Source organism: Pinus tabuliformis, chromosome 2_1 (assembly GCF_031772625.1).
Source record: "Pinus tabuliformis cultivar Carrire ecotype Pingquan chromosome 2_1, CPIR1, whole genome shotgun sequence".
Classification (NCBI taxonomy): Eukaryota; Viridiplantae; Streptophyta; class Pinopsida; order Pinales; family Pinaceae; genus Pinus; species Pinus tabuliformis.
In genome coordinates this window covers 738,513,267-738,537,129 of record NC_142299.1, presented here as the reverse complement: position 1 = coordinate 738,537,129, position 23,863 = coordinate 738,513,267, and the positions used below count along the sequence as shown (strand labels likewise).

At 38.8% G+C, this 23,863-nt stretch overlaps 1 protein-coding gene across 1 annotated transcript in view; it reads right to left on the bottom strand.

The window, feature by feature from the left end:
* The window catches only part of LOC149202700 (isoaspartyl peptidase/L-asparaginase 1-like), a 99,593-nt gene that overhangs the window by 44,962 nt on the left and 30,768 nt on the right, over positions 1 to 23,863 (bottom strand). The window contains exon 2 of the mRNA XM_089403211.1: positions 12,644 to 12,877. Coding sequence (XP_089259337.1) covers positions 12,644 to 12,877 — 234 coding nt within the window. The remainder of the gene's footprint in view (positions 1 to 12,643; positions 12,878 to 23,863) is intronic.

Sequence of the window (23,863 nt, the reverse complement as noted above, 5' to 3'; positions counted from 1 at the left end):
CCACACAAGGGAAATACACACTCCATAGTTCGATTTGCATGGAGGTGGTTAAGTGAGGGCCCACAATGGAGGTAAAATGGGAGGGAAAAGTGCTCCACAAAATCTATATAAGGAAGGCAGCTCTCCTCATTGCATTCATCTTTTTGGTATATCAATTTCTCTTTGATTGCTCGAGCTGCTTAGCCGAGTCACTGGCTGTTTAGCACGAGTTCTTCAGGCAGAGAGCTCACCCTTTCTTCGGGGGACTTCGAGTGCCACCCTAGGAAGGTTTTCTACATTTCTTCAGGAGGAGGACCTCATTGTGATTTCCAGCAGTGGCATTCACTTCCAGGTGGTGCATATTACTGGAGGACACAGTGAAGAGGAGACCGAGTTTGTTGTTAGTGTCTTGCAATGGAATTTAGGTGTGAGATTTTCTAGAGAGGAGGCTAGGGAGGATTGTCGGCAGTTGGGAGAGTTTTGGAGCTGGTTGTGCTTATTTCCTTGTAGTGTGACTTTCGCACTACCTAAGCCAACAAGAGGCAGCATTGGGAGATCATTGGTGAGTAGAGTATCAGTCTTTGAGGCTGAGCTTTGCCGTCGAGATTGGAGGAAATACTTGGAGTGGTGTTTGCTTCCCTTTCTGAGCTTGGAGGAGGATTTCGTGGCCATTCCTTGTAGGCCATATTCTTGGAGCAGTTTGGAGGGCGTAGGCCATAGAGGAGGCCAAATTTGGGAGGTTGGATTGAGGCAAAACCCTTTCTAGGTTCTCTTGTGTTTTGGCCAAGGAGTGTGGGGCTGAAGTTTCATCATTTTCTGAGCACCAAAGACAGGGTTTCTTGCAATTCCTTTCCAGCCAACAATGTAGTTACTGGGAGATAGCACAAAGCATTAGAGGAGCAGTGATCTTTCCAGCATTGAGATTATTGTTTGACACCTGGGTTCTATCAAGCTTGCCCTTGAGGCAAGCCCAAGTGCATTTTCCACACTGTTGCACTTGCTCCGTTCCATTAATAATGGCTCATTTGGTTCTCATTTCTTATGTGTATTGAGTGTTTGCTAATTGTTTTATTTTTTCTGTGTATAAATGCTCCCACGCTCCCTCATCCGGGACAATGATGAGGGAGCGTGGGGACAATGATTGATCTAGTGTGTTCATTGTAATCCATACCTACCACTTTCCATCCTTCCATGTTATTTATATCCATTCTTTGGGTTAATCGTCATTAGTCATTAGGATTGATGCCCTATATCCACATCCTTGAGTCAAGGCCTAGAAACATGGCCTTGGAGGTTATTGTAGCTGAAAGAATGATAAAAACAAATAAAGCCACAATGGAAAGAAAATGTGAAATGCAAAAAAAGGTTGGAACTTGTTTAGCATGTGGGCAAAAGCCTAGCATGAGCTCTACTCCCCTCATTAGCAATCACACAGTTCCTCAAGCATTTAATGCTTCATATAAAATAAAGGAACTTATGAATGTCCCTATTACCCACCTAAAAGTTGGTAACCCCAAAGGAGAAAAATTTTCTCTTGCTTTGGACAACTAGCCAGCCAATATCCCCACATTGCTCAAAGTATGATGATATGCCATATTCATCTGCCATTTGCACTAGTCAAACACATCTCACCATCCAACATTCCTCTTGAAGAAAGGTGGGTCACCATTCGACAAGTACTTTAACCATTTTACAATCATGTGCTTTTACTTAATGTTTTGAACATTTTGACAAGGATTAAGAGGTGATCCATATGATTGACCAATCTTGACTGTAAACTTGTTCTCTCACCTTACCAAGGAGGTTAGTTCTTGACCCTAGTCTAGTGGGACCTCCTCTAAGGCCTTAGGGTTACACGAGAGACACTACTTGGGAAATTTGGATTATAGTGTGTCCATAGCCTTTCCATACTTACCACTCTTCACCATTCCCCTACTTTCATGTCCATCTTTGGGTTTGTTGTCATTGGTTCATTGGCATTGGCACCCTCATATACTCATCCTTGAGTCTGGGCAAAAACTTTGCCCTCGAGGTTGATGCAACTAAAAGAAAGGTAAAAGAAAGAGATGGCCACAATGAAAGAAAAAGAAAAGTTAAAATGAAAAATATGGTTGGTATATTAATTAGTGTGCAGGCAAACACCTAGCTTGAGCTCTACCCCCCTCATATCCTCTAGCGAGAAGAAGAAGAAGGATCTAAGTAAGATCAAGTGCTTCCATTGCCATGAGTTCAGGCACTATACTACAAAGTGTCCCAACAGGAAGAAGGGAGTTGTTTTTCCATGATCCTAGTATCTAGGATAGAATCTTAAATCACTAACGCTACCAAACCAAGAATCACAATGAAGCTACTTTGTACAGCGCCATATAAACAATAGTAAATCTACTAGTGCACAAAATATACACAAATTTTTACACGAGTATGTACAATAACCCAATCTTCGTTATATTAATCCAACTAAATAATACAACAGTCTAGGGCTCCCGTACTAGGGATAATGGCCCTCAAATATCCACAAGTACAAGAATACAAAATACAAGATAATCTGACGGTCTAGCTGATGTAGTCGACAATCACAGCTTCTTTGTCATATCTTGTACACTTGTAGGTCCTTCGCTCCCAATCTACAGCACTTGCCTCTATCAATGCTCCAAGTCCATCTGGCCAGTGAATCTCGGCTATCCACAATCTGCCCTCTAGCTGATAATAAGCCCATCTATCATCAACACATAGGGACAACTGCCCATTGTTGCACCTCAGCTCTTTTGGGACTTGTCTTCCCACTATAGTCTTCCAATGCTACTCTAATGAAGACTAACATAGGGCAGGAGGGTTGCCACCTATCACCATCAAATGTTGCTTCTCCAATGATGAACACAAGCTGTCAAATATGCTCCTCTGGCTGGCCAAACCTTGAGCTCCAATCTGCCTCCTCTAGTAGCCTCCTTAATCCATCAAGGAGCTACTTAGGCTACCAACACTTCACCCAACTCACAGTTGTCCAAAGTCCTTCTTGTCAACTACTCTAGGGCTACTTTGGACACCTACTTGTTTCCCTCCACCAACCACAAGATGCCCAATACAAATTGTCCACACTAGGACTCCAACCCTAGGATCAAAAATAACCTCACAACATCAAATACATACCTCTTTGGATTGTTGTATACTGCTGTCACTTTGGCTGTCTGGCTAGGGCTTCTTAACAACCCTTGTTAAGCCCTTCCAATCAGCTCCTAAAGCCTCCTACAGTTGCGACCTTCCTTCTTAGGCTTGCTGCTCCAACTTGTTGTCCCTAGGGCTTATTTCTAGCCCCAAAACTCACCAACTAGCATTTTTTTTGCACCAGAATAGGCCTCGGTCACCTTGTTGCAGCAGCCACTGCCCTTAATCACAAGAAAGCAACCCTAAAACATGTCACAAGCAACCCAAAAATGCTCTCCACCACTGCGACCTCCTCTTGCAATCAACTCAGACCTACAATGAAGGGAAAACATGCCCAAAACAGTCCTCCTTTTCCTGTGACCAATTTTAAAGATGTATTAATGTATTTTGATGCACTTGAATGGTGAGGAATGACCTCCAATGTCACCCCTGTTTATCCTAACTCATGTGGTATCAACAACATAACTTGTGGCACTCTAATAAATCAAGTCGACCTCCTTTATGTGCCACATTAACCCACAACTACAATAAAAAATTCATATCTCAAATTCTAGACCTCGGATTTGAGTGATTTTCGATTCTCTCAGTTGCTCTCGTGATCCTCTATCATCTAAAATCATCACATGTCCAAAACTCCTCGTGGTTTCACACCCACCAGCTTGGGTGCAAAGCCCACACCTTGGGTTCCAAGCCCACAAAGCCCTTTTGTGGTGCTCCAACCTCCAAACCCCGAACCCTAGGGCTTGGAGTACCTCCCAAGCTACCAAAAATCAACACTCCCTCTTAGCGAGGGAGGTACTTCCAAGACTAGGAAGTAGCTCAGCATCTTCATCACTGCTCGCAATATTCCCCAACTCTTGGTGCCCACAACTACAGCAATCCCTGTAGCATGGACTACGCTCCTCTTGGAAGTGTTGTTGTCACTGGAGCCTCCTGCTTCATCTTCTTTTCCTGGAATGTCCTCCACTCTCTCCATGATTCCTTCTCGCCAAATGTAGAAGCACCCTTGCTTCCCATTGACCACGCGTTATTCTTGGGTTGCAAAGTCTCCCTCTGAACCTACAAACTCCCTCTAGAACTTGACTCCCTTTGAGTCTCTAAAACCTGGATATTCATCTTTGGAAATTGTACATGCCCCTATGAAGCTTGCATCTACTACTGCTTCTCTAGAACCTACACCTGGTCCTCCTCCTTCTTCTCGTGATCCATAGGCTTGCCCATTAGCCTGTATAAACCATGCTCCCTAGCTTCAATCATGACACCTGCGGAGCTAGATCCTTTGGGCCTGAGTCTTTCCTTCCCACTCTAGAACAAGACCTCAAACCCCTTTCTGCTCAATCACTGAGACAAATATCACGCTATATCTGAGTCCCAGCACAAACAGTACATCCTGGGCTCGCATCACTTGTCCTGACTCCATCCTGAATGGCACAACTCTCGATCCTCGGATCTCCTTCTCACTCTTGTCGCCCAACACCATATGCAACTTTGAGTCCCACTCATCTAGAGTCTCAAATACCTGCTGTGACCCTGCCATATGCTTTGACGCTCCACTATCCACATACCATGCAGCCTCATCGATGGTACCTTGCGAGAAATGAGAGATCAAGGCAAAGTCCTTCTCTAATCTCCTGGTGAGATCATCTATCTCGGCGGAAGTGGCAATCTCAACAACTTGCTTCCCCTTCTTCTTCTCATCAACTCCCTGCTTCTTCTTCATCGGACATCTTGCAAATCCTTCTGAATGAAGTCATCCCACAACCTATTCCAATCTGGCAACAATCCCCTTGATGAAGGGCTTCCATTCTGTTATCACATTTTGTTTAAGATTTAAATTTTTTAAATACTGACAATTGCAGTATCAACGAAATATTTGTAATTAACAGGAAACAATGTTGATAATGGGAGTATCAGCACTATTGTGATTTCGAAAAAAAATTAAAGGAATACGCTGACAACGTGAGTGTCAGTGTTATCAGGTGTTTTCAACTACAGACAAATGAATTTTTGCAGGTAACCAAGGTATCAGCGCCAAAACGACAAAATTTGAATCTCTGTTTTGAAATGCATTGACATGTTCCGCGTCAGCAAAAAAGGTGATTATTGCACGATCACGCTCTGTTAAATCCAAAAAGAGAAAAGCACGTGTTGAAAGGATCCTTTCTGCCATCGAAGAGGTATGTGGGTTAATTGTAATGATCAAAGGGTTAAATCTCTGATTTTTTCTGTCAGTCAATTATCATAGTACACATGCCAGAACACGGTCTTTAATAAGTTTTCCCCATATGGTTATTTATTCGTTTCAGTTGTAATTATTGCCATCTTTTATCGTTGAAAACACTCGTTTTGTTGAGTTACTCAACGAAGATCCAGGATCGAATCTCGATCCTCAGTTCTGCGTATTCAGTAGGCTACAAAAAGCAATGGGGAAAAGTAGGAAGTTGAACAAAAATGAGCCGAAAGAGCCTGATCTTCTTGAGATCTACCCGGAGATTCGATAACAGTTTCGACAGGCCAGATGGGAGGAATTATTCAAGCGGTGCATTGATTTTCACGATGAGGTAGCACGAGCATTTGCCCAGGGTTTCGACGAACAGCAAGTAGAGGTTGAAGGAATTTCTTTCCAGGTGACAGGCATGCCCCAAACGGCTTAGCAGTTCATGAGGGTTGGCAGCTGAATCCAGGGCCCAAAGGAGGATTGTCTCACACCTTGAGACATGGGAGGGCTAGTACCATCCAGTGTTGCACTAATAGCGATTATATCGTAAAATCATGAGTTTTTGAAATTAGCGATATTATCGACTGATTAATACATGTATTTTTTTTGGGCGATTCTTATGAAAAAATCGTGATTTTTTCATAAAAATCGTGATTCGACCTCAAAAAATCGCTGCCCTTGCCAACAACGCATTATATAACCAAAAATCACAATTTTTTTATTCATTTGCACAGCAGACAGCGGCACGCGCGACGGGGTTTTGGAGTGACCTGTTGGTCGTTTGGGAGTTAAATCCGCTGATTGGAGGAGAAAAACGGAGTGAGAGCTAAGGAGGAGACGAATTTTCTCCATCAAACCGGTATGGGCACCAACATTTTGTGTTTTGTAACTTTGTTTTGGTTTTTTTCTATGTTTTTGGTTGGGTTTGGAATCTGGATAACCCATTGTTTATCAAAAGAATTCAATGGGTTATCAAATATTTTTGAATTGATTTGAATCTTGATGGGGTTTTTGTCATTTGATTTTTCATTTTGTTTGTTAAAATTTCTTAAATTGTCAAAAATTCCATGTGTTTTACTTTTGTTATAACTTATGTTACTCATGTATGTAATTTTTTTTTAGTTTTTGTACAATGTAAATTGTAAGTTTGTAACTTGTAAATTGTAATCCTTATTTTGCCATAGGTTCACCAAATCACCATTCAACTTCAAGTTCAAAGTTCAAAGTCAAACATGCCAAGGAAATTCGACCCTCTGTGGGAATTTGGTGACCCTGATGGAGGGATTGAGAGAATGAACTTGTCTTGCAAGTTGTGTGGGCAACATATGTCCGGGGGGTGTACAGATTGAAGTATCACCTTGCACAAATCCCTGGATTTGATGTATGGCCTTGCACAAATACAAATCCTAAAATCATCCAAAAAGCCATGAGATCATTGGAAAATTTAGAGCACAATAGAGAGGCCAAAGCAGAAATGAAGAAGCAACTAACAAAGTCAGGTGAACAAGGAAGTGGCACTGGTTCTACTTCAGCATCAACCAACCCGATAGCTGCCTCATCATTTTTTGTTCCTAGAACCACGCTTGGTTCACAGCCATCTATCACTTCAATGATTAAAAAAACTAAGAAAGAACAAGCTGACAAGTTGTTGGCCAAATTTCTCCTTTGGAGTGATATTCCTTTCAGCATTGTAAGGAATAATCCATTTTTCCAGCCTGTTGTTGATGTTATTGCAACTGTTGGCCCAGGGTACAAAATCCCTTCTTATCATGACTTTAGAGGCCGGATTCTTCAAAATGAAAAGGTTGACTGCACCAAAAGATTGGAGGAGCTTAGAGAATCATAGACACAAACAGGATGCATTGTGATGTCAGATGGTTGGACTGACCAAAAGGGGAGAACCCTTATAAACTTCTTGGTTAGTTGTCCCAAGGGGACTATGTTTATGAAATCTGTTGATGCATCTGCACATATCAAAGATGCAAAAGCTTTATGTAATTTGTTGGATGTGTTTATTTCGGAGGTGGGTGCAGAACATGTTGTCCAAGTCATAATGGACAACGCTGCAAATTATGTTGCTATTGGCAGGATGCTTATGGAAAGGCATCCTACTTTATTTTGGACACCTTGTGCTGCACATTGTATTGATTTGATGTTGGAGGACATAGAGAAAATTTCCTTTGTCAAAGATATTGTTGAGTCATCAAAAAGCAATACAAAATTTATATATAATCATACATCTGTGCTTAGCTTGATGAGAAAATTCACCAACAACAAAGAGTTGGTGGGCCCCACCATTACACGGTTTGCCACCAGTTTCATATCTCTTCAATCCCTCTTAAATTCTATGTGGGATGTGAAAAGAATGTTTCTTTTAAAGGAGTGGCGTGCTTTGACAATGAGCCGCAAACCAGAGGGAGAGGCCATATGCAAACTAGTTTCATACCAGGAAGACTTCTGGGCGGGAGTGCAGGAGGTGTGTACCGTTACTGAACCTTTGGTAAAGGTTCTTCGATTAGTTGATGATGAGAAGCCCGCAATGGGCTATTTGTATGAGGCCATGGACAGGCAAAAGAATCCATTCGGGCCTACTACGATGATAAGGGAGATGAGGGGTTTCAGAGACAACTCCTCCTATGGGGAGTGATTGATGAACGATGGAACAACACACTCCATCGTCCCATTCATGCTATAGGGATCTACCTGAACCCCACATTTTCTTACGCATATGGGTTCGTATTTGATGCTGAGATCATGGATAGATTCTTAACCTGTATTCAGAGGATGGTGTGATCTCCATCAGAACGTGCAGAAATCTCCAAAGAAATTGAGACATACAGGATGGCAGGTGGCACATTTGGCTTTGACATGGTTGTGACTGATAGGACGACTAAAATGCCAGGTATTATTTAGTTTGTTTCAAATTTCATTGTCTCTTCAAGTTCATAACTTCATACTTTGATTCAACTTTCAAATTTCATTTTTTTCTTATGTTTATTTAAAATTTTATTTGTAATTTTGTTGTAGATGCATGGTGGAGAATGTATGGTGCCAGGGTACCCCTTCTGCAAAATCTTGCCATTTGAATCCTCAGCCAAACATGTAGCTCCTCAAGATGTGAGCGCAACTGGAGTGTATTTGAAAAAATACACAACAAGAAGCACAACAGGTTAACACTTAAAATATTGCAAATTTCCAAATAATTTTTTGAATTCATTAAACAATATTTTTTTTTATAATTATTATTTCATGATCTTTGTACAGGTTGGACTCCCAGCGACTTAATGACATGGTCTACGTCTACTACAATCTTCGATTGTGGGTGAGGCAACTTGAGAGGACACCTGATATGGAGGCCATCTCATTGGATGGGATTGACACCACTGCTGCATGGAGGGTTGAGGCCGAGAGGCCTCTCATGGAGTCTGTTGATGATTGGTTAGTGCAGGAGGTAGTGGAGGGGGAGGAGGAGGAGGAGGAGGCGGAGCAATAGGAGGAGGAGGTGACACCACCTACCCGGGCTACCCCTGCCACCAGTAGAGGACGTGGTCTACCTCCTATAGCTCCTACTCCTAGTTTTTCAGCTTCTAGAGCACAGCAAAGTCCACTGCCAACTCCACCGGCATCTACATCTAAAGGGAAAGGGAAAGCTATTGCATTTTCTCGCAAGAGGGGCAGAGGAAATCAATAGTATTAGACTTTAATTATTTGGTTCATTGCTTTGTATATGACATTATGACTCATGAGATACATTATTATTTTTTTGTTGATATCATGAGTCAGGACTTACTATTCATGGCATGATTCACTGGTATGTGTGATGTAGCACTAGAAATGATATTAAACATCTTATATATTAGTTCTTTTATCATATTTATGTGTCAATGTATTTATTTTATGTTGTAGATGCTTTAGATATTAAAAAAATTGAAAAAAAATGAATATTTTTGTATGTTACAATTTTTTCCCGATTTTTCCCCCGCGTCGATTTAATCCCGATAACGATTAATGCAACATTGGTACCACCTTGAGAGGCCTCAACGTTGGGGCAGAGACAGGCATTTTGACCATCTGGGGAACCATGAGACCACTTTTGTGCCCCAAAGTGAAAACTGGGGTCCACAGAGGGAGATTGACAGCGATCCTGGGGCCAACCCCTAGGAGACATGTTTAGAGGGCCTCTATTCACATCATGGTACCCTTAGCCATGAACGCTAGCCCTGGAAGGGCTCACGCATGCACGACATCAGCATATCTCCTATTTCGGCTCACACGTGTGGGTTAGAATTGATTTATTGCATTGGCTACTAGGTCACCTTGTGACCTAGATTGTTACTTGCACATTATTTTATTATTTTAGGGGCTAGTAGGCTAAAATTAGGATTCTAATTCCTCCTATAAGTAGAGGAATTATTCATCCTCATAAATCATCATCACACTTGGATTTTTGCCATTCTTGTGCATTTTCAACCTCTTGTACTTGTGGAGAATTTGGATCTATTGATGCATTTTGATATTTGGAGCTAAATCGTTGTGCTTTGGAGCTATTCTTTGGATGAATAGATGGATCTTTTGCATATTATCTTGTAGGTGTACCTAATTGTTGAATATCTATCTTCTACATTTCTAATGTATGGAATATTATTGATTCTAAGTTTTACAATTGTGTCCTATTTTGTTGAAGATATATTGAATGCTATTCTAGATGATCTATTGCATGCATCACTCATGCATAACATATGAATAAATTTCCTAGTGGTGATCTTTCATTAGCTCTCCCATGAAAATTCCATTTTTCCATTGCATAAATAATTACTTAAGTGTTCGTGCTAGGGCATCAAAATTTTGGCCTCTTTAGCGACTATTTGACAAATCTAACATATCATAGACTCCATACTCCCAAGGAATAAGGGACTGGTCCATTTGGTTGGTAATCGAACTCTCTTTTAATCCATAATTTATCTCTCTAAATTTAGCCCCTTCAAGGCTAAGTGAGTTAACTAAGGCTTGGTGTGAATCCCTAGGCAAGGAGAGTTTGCGGGATTGCAGAGCCTAAACATCAAGGGGATTGCATTTGCCACAAAATCTATCCTTTTGGTGAGCATCCCCTTCAATCTTGTCCATAAGTTTTCTTGCCCTAGTTTTTTGCCCTAAAGGGTAACCCTAGTCTAGGTTTGCTTCAATTTAGGGGCTTCTTTGAAGGTTTCATGAGCCTTGGACTTGCCAATATACATTTTTGGAAACCTTTTCTCCTAGCCTTGACCTTTGGTAACACCAACACTCAATTCATCAATCAAACCCCAAGTCTTGATGCCTCATCAAATAGGCCTCTATCAAGAAAGTGAATTTCCTCCAATTGGAGCCTTGAACCTAAAGCCTTATTGTGTCACCTTGTACCCTAACCTTAGAATATCCATTAGGTGACCTTCTCACATACCAAGACTCCTCCCATCCATGAAAATCCGTAAAGAGCAGGGGGTTTTGCCCATGGTGATAGTGAACCACTACCCCATTGTTGTCTCTTGGCCTAGTGTTAGCCTTATAGGGTGCCCCCTCCAAGCCCTGCTAGATTTTGCGGCAACATGACCTACATTGAATTTTTTTATTACTATTAATAATTTAAATGCAACATAGTAATTTTATATTAAAATTTTGAATGAATTACACATCTCCTTTTTATTATTCTTATCAAAAGGTAATTGAACATTTTTACTTTCAATTACTTCTTCTCTTTGCAGATTGAAATATTTTACTATGGTTAAGATTTTATGCTCACACAGTTTATCTCTCTCTAAATTTGTCGTAAGATTAAATTACTTCATATGTATATCAAAATATTTTATTCATGGTTGAGAATGAGAGTTAAGAATTTTTACATCTCCTTCATACTGAGTTGTAATATTAACTAACCGAGCGGGCACAATGAGATAATTAAAACTAAACAAACATGTATATACATTATTCTTTTTTATTGTAGCCTACTTCGTATTGTTATTTAGAGAATTATTTTATTTTTATTTTAAAAGGAACATGTGTCAGATCAAGGTTGAGCACAGAATCACACATCACCCTCATACTGAGTTGTAGAATGCACCTCTCGACGCAGTAATCCTAGTGATTATTCTATTTCAGCCACATCATATTCAAGTGTTGAATTTGTTGTTTTTTCCTCTTCTAGAGATGTGATTGTGTATATTTATTATTTCTACTTCAAATGTTGAAACTTCTAAATTGTGTTCTAATGAAACAAGTAATAGCAAGAATTTTCCAAAGAGGGTAGCAAAAACCATTTATAGGCTACAAATACTAATCGGGGTAATCCTCTTGAACCAAAAAGGAAAAGAGAGAAAATGAATGACACTCTCATGGCTAAGGGAATGGATGCAAAAGATCTAAAGACTTATCAATAAGCTAAAGGTAAAGAAGAATGTGAAAATAAGAGTATAATGCATTGATGATAAATAAAACTTGGGAGTTGGTGCCACTTCTAATAGGTAAAAAATTTGATCACTTGCAAATGGGTGTATAAAGCTATATGTACCTCAAATGGGCAATTTGATGGATATAAAGCAAGATTAATTGCTAAGGCTTTCTCAACCAGAAAATTTGGTTCATTTGTTAATATGAACACAAATAATAATCTATTTCTTAGCAGCAAACTAATTGTTAGGTAAGTGAAAACAGCATTTTCTCCCTCTTTCTATTAGAGAAGCACCAAAAAGTGATAGGCAAATGTCTCCAACAAGCATCGCTGACACTTGGGCATCCTCATTTATTGGGAAATTCCTAGGGTATGTTTAGGATGACAGCTTTTCGAAGCGGGGTGCCCAAAAGGACATGTAGAAGTTGTCTCCTACATTAGGAATGTTGAAGTGCATCCTTGCATCACACCCAACCTTGTTATGTAAGGGAAGAAAGGAATGCATCCCAAATTCCCATGGAAAAATCCACATGGTTCAATACTGTACATGTTATAACTTTCAATCCCATCAAATATTTTTGGCTAATTGATAAGATTTAGCACACTTTCTTTTTATTTTATCTTGCATTAAAGCATAATCAATCTTCTCTTTTAATAATAAGAGTTAATGAACCTAAAATGCTAGAAGAAATATCAACGTGGATGTGATTTATTCCATATAAAATGGATATGGAAATATTGAAAAAGAGAAAGCCTTAAACCAAAAGAATAGGAATTGAAATTCGTTCAGTACTCTATAAAAGAAATGAAATATATTTCCAAATAATAACAAGACAACAAAGATAATGACTTGAAAATCTCACTTGTTCTCTTGCGAATTTCTCCGCTCCATCAAAGGCCAAATAAATGTGAGGAGTCTTCTCCATAACAAGTCGAGCAAGAGAAATTGGGTTCACCACTGTAGAAAGACCAGAAACTGCTCCACAATGTTTTGTGGGACCATCCATGATGGTTGCCTCCATTTCAACTGTGCCTGCCTCTGTTAGGACTGAACCTCTACCAGCATTGAAAGTTGGATCATTCTCAAGTTCGCGGACCTGCAAAACCAAAAGTTTTACCAATAATTCAATCAAATCCTATGATGAAATAAATAATTCCACAGGTAATTTGTCAAAACAATATCATGCAAGTTTAACTTGTACTTCAAAAGGAATTTTATGACCCATCATTTACTAATATATACCAGTTCAGCTTGCAAATACTTTGTATGTGCACACAGTACACTATATTACTTTCAAATAGAATAACTTGCATATCTCATTATACAAACAACCTAATACTTTAAATGATGCTAAGAACATATAGGAATGTAACTAAAACATTTAATTACGATAATTGTTAGATTTACACATCCACCCTAAAGAGAAACCTAAAATGAAAATTTAGGCCACAAGTCACAAAAGAGGGGACTTACCTAAAAAACAAGGGTCTACCTAGAAAATACTCAACATTTGTCTTCTTTTCCCCTTGCTTTGTCGTGCCATCATGTTGGTTCACTGTTGACCTTGCCCTATACCTAAGGTTGATGCAGTTGTAAGAAAAGAAAGAGCATGAACGAAATGTTAAAATGCAAAAGAATGGAAAGAGATGTAAAGCAAGAAAAAGCCAAATTATAGCCTGAGCTCTACCCCCTCTTATAGATACTTATCCCCATGAGTATCCATGCATACCGTGCCTACCAAAGTAAATGGAACTCTCTGTGAACATCTTGGCCCCAATGAAACGATAAATTTCCCATCACAGAAGCAGTTATCTTATTATTAAATGATAATAAACGAAGCTTGTTCAACAAGCCATTTAAAGAAAAGAAAAAGGCAAGTGCGAGGTCTTGAAGAAACAAAGGCGAGGAAGGTGACATAATCATTGCTAAGAACTCCCTTTACAAAGGTGCTCATGGACAATGGTTTGATATAACTTAGCATAAGACTAACTCTATTCATGAAGTTCACCCTAGCTCGTTTTCACCCATCACTTACACCTATCTTCTGAAAGGGTCAGTTGTAATGTCCCCATTTTTATTTTCCTCCATAGTACAGCTAGGGTGGATTTCCAGGGCAGGGGATGGCTAGGTCAGTGCAGCAAGTTTATGTCATCAGGGGTTCAAATGGAGTTTTGTGGAGTTTTTATGTGATTTGATGGCATTCACTTGGCATATTCCATCATCTGCACAGTTTGCCTTTCGTTCCGTCGCATTCTGACAACTTTCAAAAATTAGTGTTATTATTGGGCATAACTTAATTAATTATGCTCGAGGTAGCATTTTGGGGAGATTAATTTATGGAACACCTCAGCATAATAGCTCGTTGGAACCGGAACGAGAAGATCTACAGGATGGGATGCTGAGAAGAGACTTCCAGTGGCCGAAGAGAGTATGGTGGGCAATTTTCCATTTTCCTTAGTTAAAAATGACTTTAATTAGTCATTTAATTAAGGAAAAATAAATTATTTGAGAAAATGGGCCAAAAGTGACTTGAGAGAAATAAAATAAAATTAAAAGGTCACTTAAGATAAAGTCAATGGAGGAGTTTCTAGAATAATAATAAAATAATAAAATAAGATGCTTCTAGAGGCTTGAAGATTTAGCCATCAGATCTATAAAAGGGGAGGAGGAGATCATTTGGAGATATCTTGGATTTGAGATTTCTTCTTATGGAGAGGTTTGATAATGTGGTTCTCTACATTAGCAGTAGCCCCAAGACGAAAACCTTAGAGTGATTCAGTGAGAGTGGGCGAGCACCTATCTCTTCCCTTGGTGGATCCATTCAAGGTTCACAGCTTGCAGTGTATTGTTTTTCAGTTTGTTTTGGAGGCCGATTTGTGGCATTATTGTAGATCTTTTTGAAGCCACCTTTTCATCTCAGCTATATGAGTTGTATGTGCATGTAAAACCCCAACTTATCTAATATAATAAAGCTGAGAATTTTCTTGTTCAATGTGTTATGGATTGCAATGCTCTGATTGTCTTTAATTTTACATGGCAATCTTCTATTAAATACATGATAAATTTTATGTGAAGAGCTTGTTCCAAATTTATTTCATTTGGGACATTACACCGGCCTAGGAACTATTACTCCCCATTAGGTTGGAAGCACCTAATAGGGCCTTGTAATAATCCCCCCATATCTAAGCATGGTAACTTGTGTACAAATCACAACTAGGAAGACATGTGAAGATGATGCTTGTATGAAGTAATTTGATGCCTTTAACATTACATATGGCCCACTCTGATACTCTTATGGTTATTGCACCCATGATATTGGTCTCACTTGATTCCTCGAGTATGTGTAGTAATTTTGCTCCCAAGTATAGCTACTATCCCTTGAAGGATTGTATGATGCTTCTCCATCACATCAAAGAGGGCATCCAACCCCATTTGATGATGACTCAGTAAACTTTGACAAAAGGTGTTGGACACTTATTGAGGAGCATTGAGTTTGAGATGCCTTCACACAGTTGATGACACTCCCACCTACCTCTCAGAATTTGGACACTTTTCTCTAGATCCAAGGCATTGTCTTGAGAGCATATGTACCCCAAAGATGACCGCAAACCCCCAGGTTGGCATTGCACCTACATGATTGACATTGCCTTGTTTTTTAGGATATTTGATGATGATGACGACATGGTATCCCTTTTGGAGGGGATGACACACTAATCACCATGATGATGTCATGCCCTAGCATTATGGTGTCCTCTTCTTGATGCTTGGGAGAATGACTTGGGCGCCTTTATGAAGGATGTCGGATTTGTTAGAAAATCAGAAAGGCAGAAAGATTGTCTTATGTTGATAATTGCTTTTGATATTCTTGTAGTCTTATTATCTTCTTTTATGTTCTTTTATCTTTATTTCATCAAGCAATCATTAAATCAAAACATGAAGATCAACGACACCAAATGTAGGCACTTAGCCAAGGCTAAAACCCCTCTATAGGGGAAAACCCAGTCAAACTCTTCCACTAGCAAATTCAAATTGAGATAGACCAAGACCTTAGACTAGACCAAATGACCTTTCTCCTCCACCAAGTCAACCCTCAAACTGTCCTTCCAAACTTCAAAGATCAACTGCAACAATAATGCATCAACATTGCATCAATACAACATCAAAATAGAATTTCAGCCCTACTGCTTCAGAATTTCGGCCCAACTTTAGTTCAATAATTTCGGCCCTCCTACAGCTTCAGCTCCTTCGCACATGTGAGACAAAGAGAGAGAAAATTCGACTTCTTTTGCTTGACAAAGACTTCCTTCTCCTTCGCTAGGTTTTCCTCCTTCCTTGAATTTTGCACACTTTTATTGCTTCCAGCTACTGTAGATCGAACTACTTGGTTGGTGCTTCAAATGAGGTCGAATAGCTCCAATATATAGTGAATATGTGAGGTTGAATTCCCTTGATGAGGCCGACTTGTCCAGTTTTAGGCCAACTTGGTGGAGGAGGCCTAAATAACCCAATTTACATCAAAATAAATTTCTTTCTTGACTAATAAAGCCCAAGAAGGGTCTTTTACATAATGACAAGGACACGGACTCCTGACACAAACCCTTGAAGCCTACAATTGAGGTTTTGACCTATTAACCATTGACCCAAGCATGAAACCCATGCTTTAATAAGTCAATTTCTTTTACAATAAAATTTCTTTTTCTTTCTTTTGATAAATACATTACATCAAGACTTAAATACAGTTATGAAGACCGACACTAGTTACATTTTTCAACAAGATTGAGGAGGCATTGCTTGATGATTGGACATTCCATTTAATGAGGAAAAAAGACTTGTGGGATGAGATGCACCCCTTGGAGCCATCCATTACACTTTTTATGGAGGGACATACCTTTTGGAGGATGACGTCACCCTTGGAGGACGTTCTGCTCCCACCTAGGTAGAATTTCATGTTAAAATATAATTTTTGCTATCTTTGCAATCAACTTAGTAACTTAATCTCTTGTATCATGAATTACTTATATTTTAGGGCTTATTAAAGCCAAATTAGAGAAATCAACCTACCTAAAGTTGTATAAATAGGAATTCGATTCCTCTCATTTTTCATTGTCACTCACGAGTTGGAGATAACTTGCTATGGTATATAGTCTTTTCTCTCTTCTGCGTTATGGAGCACTAATGTAGCAAATCTCTCTTGGAGAATTTTAAAAGGATGGTTCTCCCTCTTAAATGATTATTGGTGATAATTTGATGATATGTACTATGTTAAGTGTAAGTTATCTTCTTCCATCTTGTTCTTGTTGATAAATTAGGGTTTAATGAAATTTTCATCAAGATTTTGATGAGGTTTTATGGCTCGAAAATCTCCTTGCGCAAGATTTTCATCAAGTTTCTCTTGAGGTGACCTAGGTTTAGCTCCCTCTTGTTGCCCCTCTATGAGTGGGGGTACATAGACTTTTTCAATGCATCATTCACCACCATTGTAAGCCCAAGGTCACAAGTCAAAGCCATGTAAAAACCATGTGAGGCCCTGTATTAGGTATGCTAAACCTATATCTTGTCAGATTGAGTCTGTATCTATTGTAACTGGTCGGACCATGCCCTATCCCTTGAAAGTTTCATCTAGGTGATCTTGTCTTCGAACGAATTGGAGGACCTTGAGAGGCTTCTCATAGGGACTCATGGTTTTATGGGAGCTTTCTTTTTGTAGGGGTGATCACCAGTGTATGGGCCAATCTAGCCCACGTCAAGGTGCACCTATGTCATTCCACATGGTTAATTTTACATCTCTCACAACATAGCAATCTCTTGTGACAACTTTCACATTTCCCAAGGCAATTCATGCTTCCCAATGCAAAATGGTCCAAGTGGTCAAAAACTCAACCCTGGCTCTAACTATAGAGGAGGACTAGAGGATGCCATGTCATGTGAAATTTTCCAATCAGAGCATCTAGTGAAAAGTTGTGGCTTGGTCAAACTTGGTTAGCAGTATAAGGAATATTCTAGGGGGATTTTCAAGCAAAGCGTTGGGTAGTTGTTTTCATGCATTACGTCAAAATTGATAAGCATGACGAGATGAAAAACCCAAGGGTCAATATTCTTAGATTTACAAGACAATGGAGATTAGGCATAGGAGCAAGATGACATGGCGGTCAAGTGATGATGTGGCAATTCCCTAGAGGCTACAGAAAAATAGAGACAGACCCATTACAAATCAAGACCAAAGTAGTAAAATCTAGGTTTCAGATTTGTCAGGAGGGCAAGGACAATGGAGATCTGCCACTATAGGCCCAAGTTAAATTATTAAAGGGAGAATTAATGCCAAGGTTTAATTAGTCGTTGGGGTCAAAAAGTAGCCATTGGAAAGGAAGTCAACTAGCCCGTAGGCCAACCTTGGATTGAAAAGTTAAATGATGGACCTATGAACTAGTCATTACAACAAATTTCCCTCCAAAGGACCAAGTTGACTTCACCAAGTCAATTTGCACCCGTCTATGTGGAAAAATTGAGTTGCATATGGACAACGGAAGCTAGATGTTGGGGGATCTCAATACTATGTTACTTTTGGATCATTATAGACCATTTTTGGAAGAAGGTCATGGCCTCTCTCGAGATTCTTGGACCAATTCAGCCCCCTTAGGGATTGATTACATTTATTTTTCATGAAATTAAAATTGCTGAGTCCCATATTGTGGAAGACTAGCAATATTTTTAATGAGGGGACTCAACTAGCCATTAGAAATATTTCTATAAAAAACTAGGTTCTCCTCCATTGTAATTGTTGTTGTTCACTTGAGACAAGTGCTATCTAAGAAAAAGAGCTCATCTATTTTGCAAACATTTGTACTTTTGTATAATTATGCAGTTGTTATTGTTAATATCCTTCTTCTTGCTATTGCCATTGAATACTATTTTTATCTAGTCTAATTTTGCTAACAATTAAATTTATCCTAAAACTAATGTTCTCTGCCATTAAGGAGCTAATACGCTATGTGGAAGCAAGCATCTAGGGTCTCCCCACTTGTTTGTTTTGATTTTGTTGGTAAATCAGTCGAAGGAGTTTACACTTCTTTGAAAGGGGGGCTTTACTATCTCAAGGGTTTTGTATTTTGCGGCACATAGAGAAAAAAAAGGTTGTAGACATCACAAAAAGAGGGCCGCAACTAAGGAAAATTGAAAGTTGCAGGGTGGATTAAGCTAAAGTGGGGGCAATTTCCAAAACGACAAATCCCACTCCCTAGACAAGAACCGCGCATAGCGACTTATACGGGCATCTACTTCACACTCAGCGAAGGGTGAGACTCCAAGACATAGGTAAAAAATCCAACAACCAAAAATATAAAATTCGTCAAATTTCATTTATTTTTCTGCAGTTAGAATAAGATCTTACATGTTGGTTTCTACTGTCATATCAATTTACAACAAGCTACTTGTTGGGGAAAACTAACTAAATTGCTAGATATAACCCCCTCTTAAATACAAGTTACTATTTCTTGCATTTTACACTTGTATCTAGCCTTTTGGTTGCAGATTACCAAACTAAGAAGGCCTTCTGCTTGTTGGACCTGTGTTTCCAATCACCAAAAAATTAGTTCTATAGGCCTACAGGCTACAGATAAGTTTCTTACACGAAAACTTACGATTTTCAAGCTCTACATTAGTTTATAAGCAAAATTTTCATGTTAGAGTTGAATTACTTTTATTTTCCAGCTATTTAAATTATAAAATATTTTTTCCAAAAAATTTAAGGGTTAATAAACATAACTTAGAAATCTGAAAATTCTACAATTACCCTCTAGCCATTTCACACTCAAGGGTAATTTCCTAGAGGTGTTTCTTGCACAGTGGGTTGGCTAATTAAACAAATAGATTGTTGTTCTTGCATTTTTACGCATGTTTTATAGGCTATCCTACAAGTCAGCAAGCTATTTTGACTTGTAACTCTTTAACTAGACTTCAGAATTGAGAAATAATCATACATTAGGTTAGAGTGACTTCAGTAGATCAATATCCATAGGATACATGCTATATTTTTGAAGTCTTTTGGCTAATAATATCTGTTGTTAGAAATATGTTTTGTTTTTAGCACTGTTTTTACGCAGGACAGTAAACCAGTCAAGAACACTTCCACCCCATTGACTCCATACAAAGCACTGGAAATAACTTGGAGTTGCTATCGAAAATATAGGGACTCCTCCCTTGGTCGTTTACGAGGTGTTGGACCTAAATAGCAAGGGCTTGGGCCAAGGTGACAGTGGGTCCCTACCCAATGTGTGCCCATCTAGAAAAGTTGTCAGGACCTCAGCGACCCTACTAAAAAAAACGCTAACACCTCTCTTTCAATCTCCAAAGAAGATAGAAGGATGCTAGGGTTGAAGAATTGGAAAACATAAGTTTGTCTTCCTCAATTTCTTTCAATCCACATTCATCTCTTTTCTTCCAAAGATTTTTACTCCTAGACTCCATTGGCCCTTGATTGAGAAAGGCACTAGTCTTATCTCTTGTGTCAATCCTTCAAAAAACATAAATATTTTTATTTTGTGTTTTCTAGGGTAAATTCGGGATGGGTTACAGCAAAATCATTTATTTCAACATTTTTTGCCTTGGATATTATTGTCCTGGGGTTAGGACTTGTATGCATTTATTTGGAAAAGTAAAAATATCATTTTACATGTATTTTTCCGCCATAAATTAAGGTTGACATCTAGGATTTATTGTGTTGTTATATGTGTTTTCCACCATTGAAAGTTGCTGCAATTATTTTGCTTAATTTACTCTCTATTTAGCCCTAATTTTGCACTTATTTATCATATAGATTATGGGACTAAATTTTGTTGTTATAAACTATATGCATGCTGTAAATTGTTGACTAAAACCCTAGTTTTAATAGCCAAGTGTATTTGCTTTGTTTGCATGTGCTTGGGAGTCTATTTGAGCCAATGTTATCATAATCAAACCAAAATCGGTTAAACTGGTTGATATGTCCGTTTTCAAGCCCTAATTAATCTGATTGGTGGCACAGAACCAGAAAATACCAAACCAACTGATTCTATACATTGCGACTAAGGATCTTCAAAATGCAATTTAAAAAAAATAATAATAATTATGAGCAGGGAAGCCTAATATTCAACCCTAGGACCCTACTAATGCTCCCGTTAAAAGTGGCATTCTCCTCTATCTTTCATCTTCATCCCTTTACTTAAATCTTTCACATTAACATTAATTGTTTTGGGATGTTTGAGAGTGGTTTCAACCTCATTGGATTTCATATGGAGGAAAGTAGAATTTTAAATCCCACTTAAAATCCAATAGACTTAACAATTTTCAGGATTTCAGGATTGAGGAGATTGCAATGTTTCCATTGGATTCTATCATGTATGAGGGCTTGGAACTCACATTTAATTAAGAGGACCAAGCTCTCTATGTACCTCGATGTTGGTGGCATTGATTGTTGAGCTCCTCTATCATGACCCTAGTAAAATGTACCCATCACTCAAACAATATCTCAATTTGTCATGCTAAGCTTTTTATATTGTTTTAATGCTTAGAGGATGATATTGATGATGAGGATCTCAATATATGCAATGATTTTGATTATATGTAGGTATTTGTTGTAGCATGATTTTTTTTGGACTCTAGAGGACCATCTAGAACCTCTTTGTTGATGTATTTTTGGTTCAAAGATGAATTATGCTTGGTGCTATTTTGGTTATATGCACCCTTACTTACTATATATATGAGAAACTTTGCATATGTGTATAATGGTTTGGATTCATATTGATGAGCTTGAATATATATGTTTTTTTCAAATTTTGTATATTTATGTATTTTTTGGTTGACCATTTTGTTTCCTTTTTTTGGGGGGGTTTGTTTCTTGGTTTTGAAGTGAACCAAATTGATGACCACGCCAATTTTGACAACATTTATTTGAGCCTCTATTGGTTTAACTAAGCCCTCTAGATTGAAACATAGGAACCCTTGAGCTCGCTCTCTTGGAATTATAGCATAAATCACCCAAAACCCTAATCATTGTATATTTATCCTTGGGTGAAATCTTGTTGTAGAGCCCTTAGGGGGCATTTAGCCTAAGTTTAATTGGGTTACTTGATCCTTAAGATCTACTAGGGTGACCTCTCTTATGGTGGATTGCATCCAACCACAAAAATGAGGGGAGTAGTTGCTGAAGTGATAGAGGTAACTCTACCATTGTTGCTCTCATTCTAGGTTGCTTAGTGAAGCTTTGCACTAAGGTGCTAGATTTTGAAGTAACAAGGACATAACTAATCTCCTAGGTACTGAAAGCTGGCCAACTGATGGGCCATCTCATTTGAAATAAGCTTCCCCTAATCAAAGATTGCATCCTTGTGCCACGTGTAATACATGACATACAAAACATAAGTGGGTACCTAAGTCGTGGTTTCTTACCAACTATCTGAGCAAACAACCAAGCTAGCTCTTGATAAGGCCTGACCAATTCAATGACCTCTCTCTAGTATGTCTTGGAGCTGTCCTCTATTGGTCATAAAAAGCCATTCTTTTAAAATGGTGCTATCACCCACATCTGCACCTAAGAAAGAATCAACTTCAAAGGCTCTTGAAAGCTTTGTGTATTCTCGCAAGCGGAGCATTCTTTTGAATGTTAGAGGGACGAGGGAAACATGCATCTTCCCTTCCTCTTTTATATTTACTGATCTATGCTTGGAATCAAAATGCTCAATGCACACCCTCTCTATAGTCAAAAAGTTCAACCATGCAACCAACCCTTTTCAACCCTAAGTCCATAGTTTAACTTTATTTTTCCGTTATTCTTCTTCTTGTATTCTTGAGTACCATTTATAACCAGCAATCCAATGGAAGTCCTTGTTCTTCTAAGGCAATCAGTTGAATGTATCTCCACAAAATGGTACGAACTTCTTTTTGTATGCCATTCTTCTTCATCATAATACCTTGCGTTTTCCAAATATTGGTAAAAGACCAACCATGACTTAACATTTATTATCCTTTCCCAAATGCCACATTATTAGATATCACAGTATATAACTATATTCTCCATAAAGAGCATACTCATCTTTTAATTGTCATCATATTCCACTTTAAATAAATAATGCCATGTATCAATGTATTGGGCTACCACTTGCAACGGAGTAAATGCATAGGGAATAGTGAAGAAGGGAGGCTTCCACATCAACATGCTAAATGTCATGTGGAATGTGGGATAGGCACAAGTGGAGGGTTGCAAAGGAGCTTTGTGTCCATATGGAAAAGCAATGTGAGAATATGGAGGTTTAAACACAATGTAAGGGTTCTGCATCCACACCATAAAGCACTATCGAATGAGAGATGTGGGGGTAGAGTTGTGATACCATGTCTTCTACATCAACATAGAGTCTAGTGCGTAATGAAAAATGCAAAAATGGGACAATGAAATGAGAAGAAAGGGTTCAAAGACCTATGCATTTGCATGGTCAATCCAAAGTGGAATGCTAAGACCCTGATCATTTGTGCTTCTGAAAATATTGTTCCACATGGGACTTTGGCACCCACCCGCCTTTGATGTTTACTTAGGATATTTCCAAAGAGTTTCTCCCAAAGTACATCAAAACACTAAGGCATCTCAAGTGGCTTCAAAAAGGAGAAAGACTAGATATGAGGAAAGGAAAAAGGGGATACAAGGAAAAACTCATCAACAAGTTTGTGTAGATGGCTAGGACTGGGAGAAGTAAACACAAGGCCATGTTATTACTCATGTGTCCATTTCAAGTCAAAAGTTGGAGGATGCACACCAATCATTTAATAAATTATTCACAAGATTTGGAAGGATGCCCCCATACCATTTGTCAAATTATTTGCTAGGTAATCCATTTTTTAATATGAGAAAGGATATACAAATCTTTGTAAAATCCTCTCCGAGATCACCATAACTCTGAAGGAAAAGAGAATGGATTATGTCTGTAAAGTAGTGTTAAAATTGGCAACTAGGGCCAAACTCCACCTTGGATAGCTCATATGATGGAGATGATATTTTTGTTGGATTCCTCTTTCCGAGAGGTGTAGGATTGATCTAAAGATCATCTCATTCTGACAA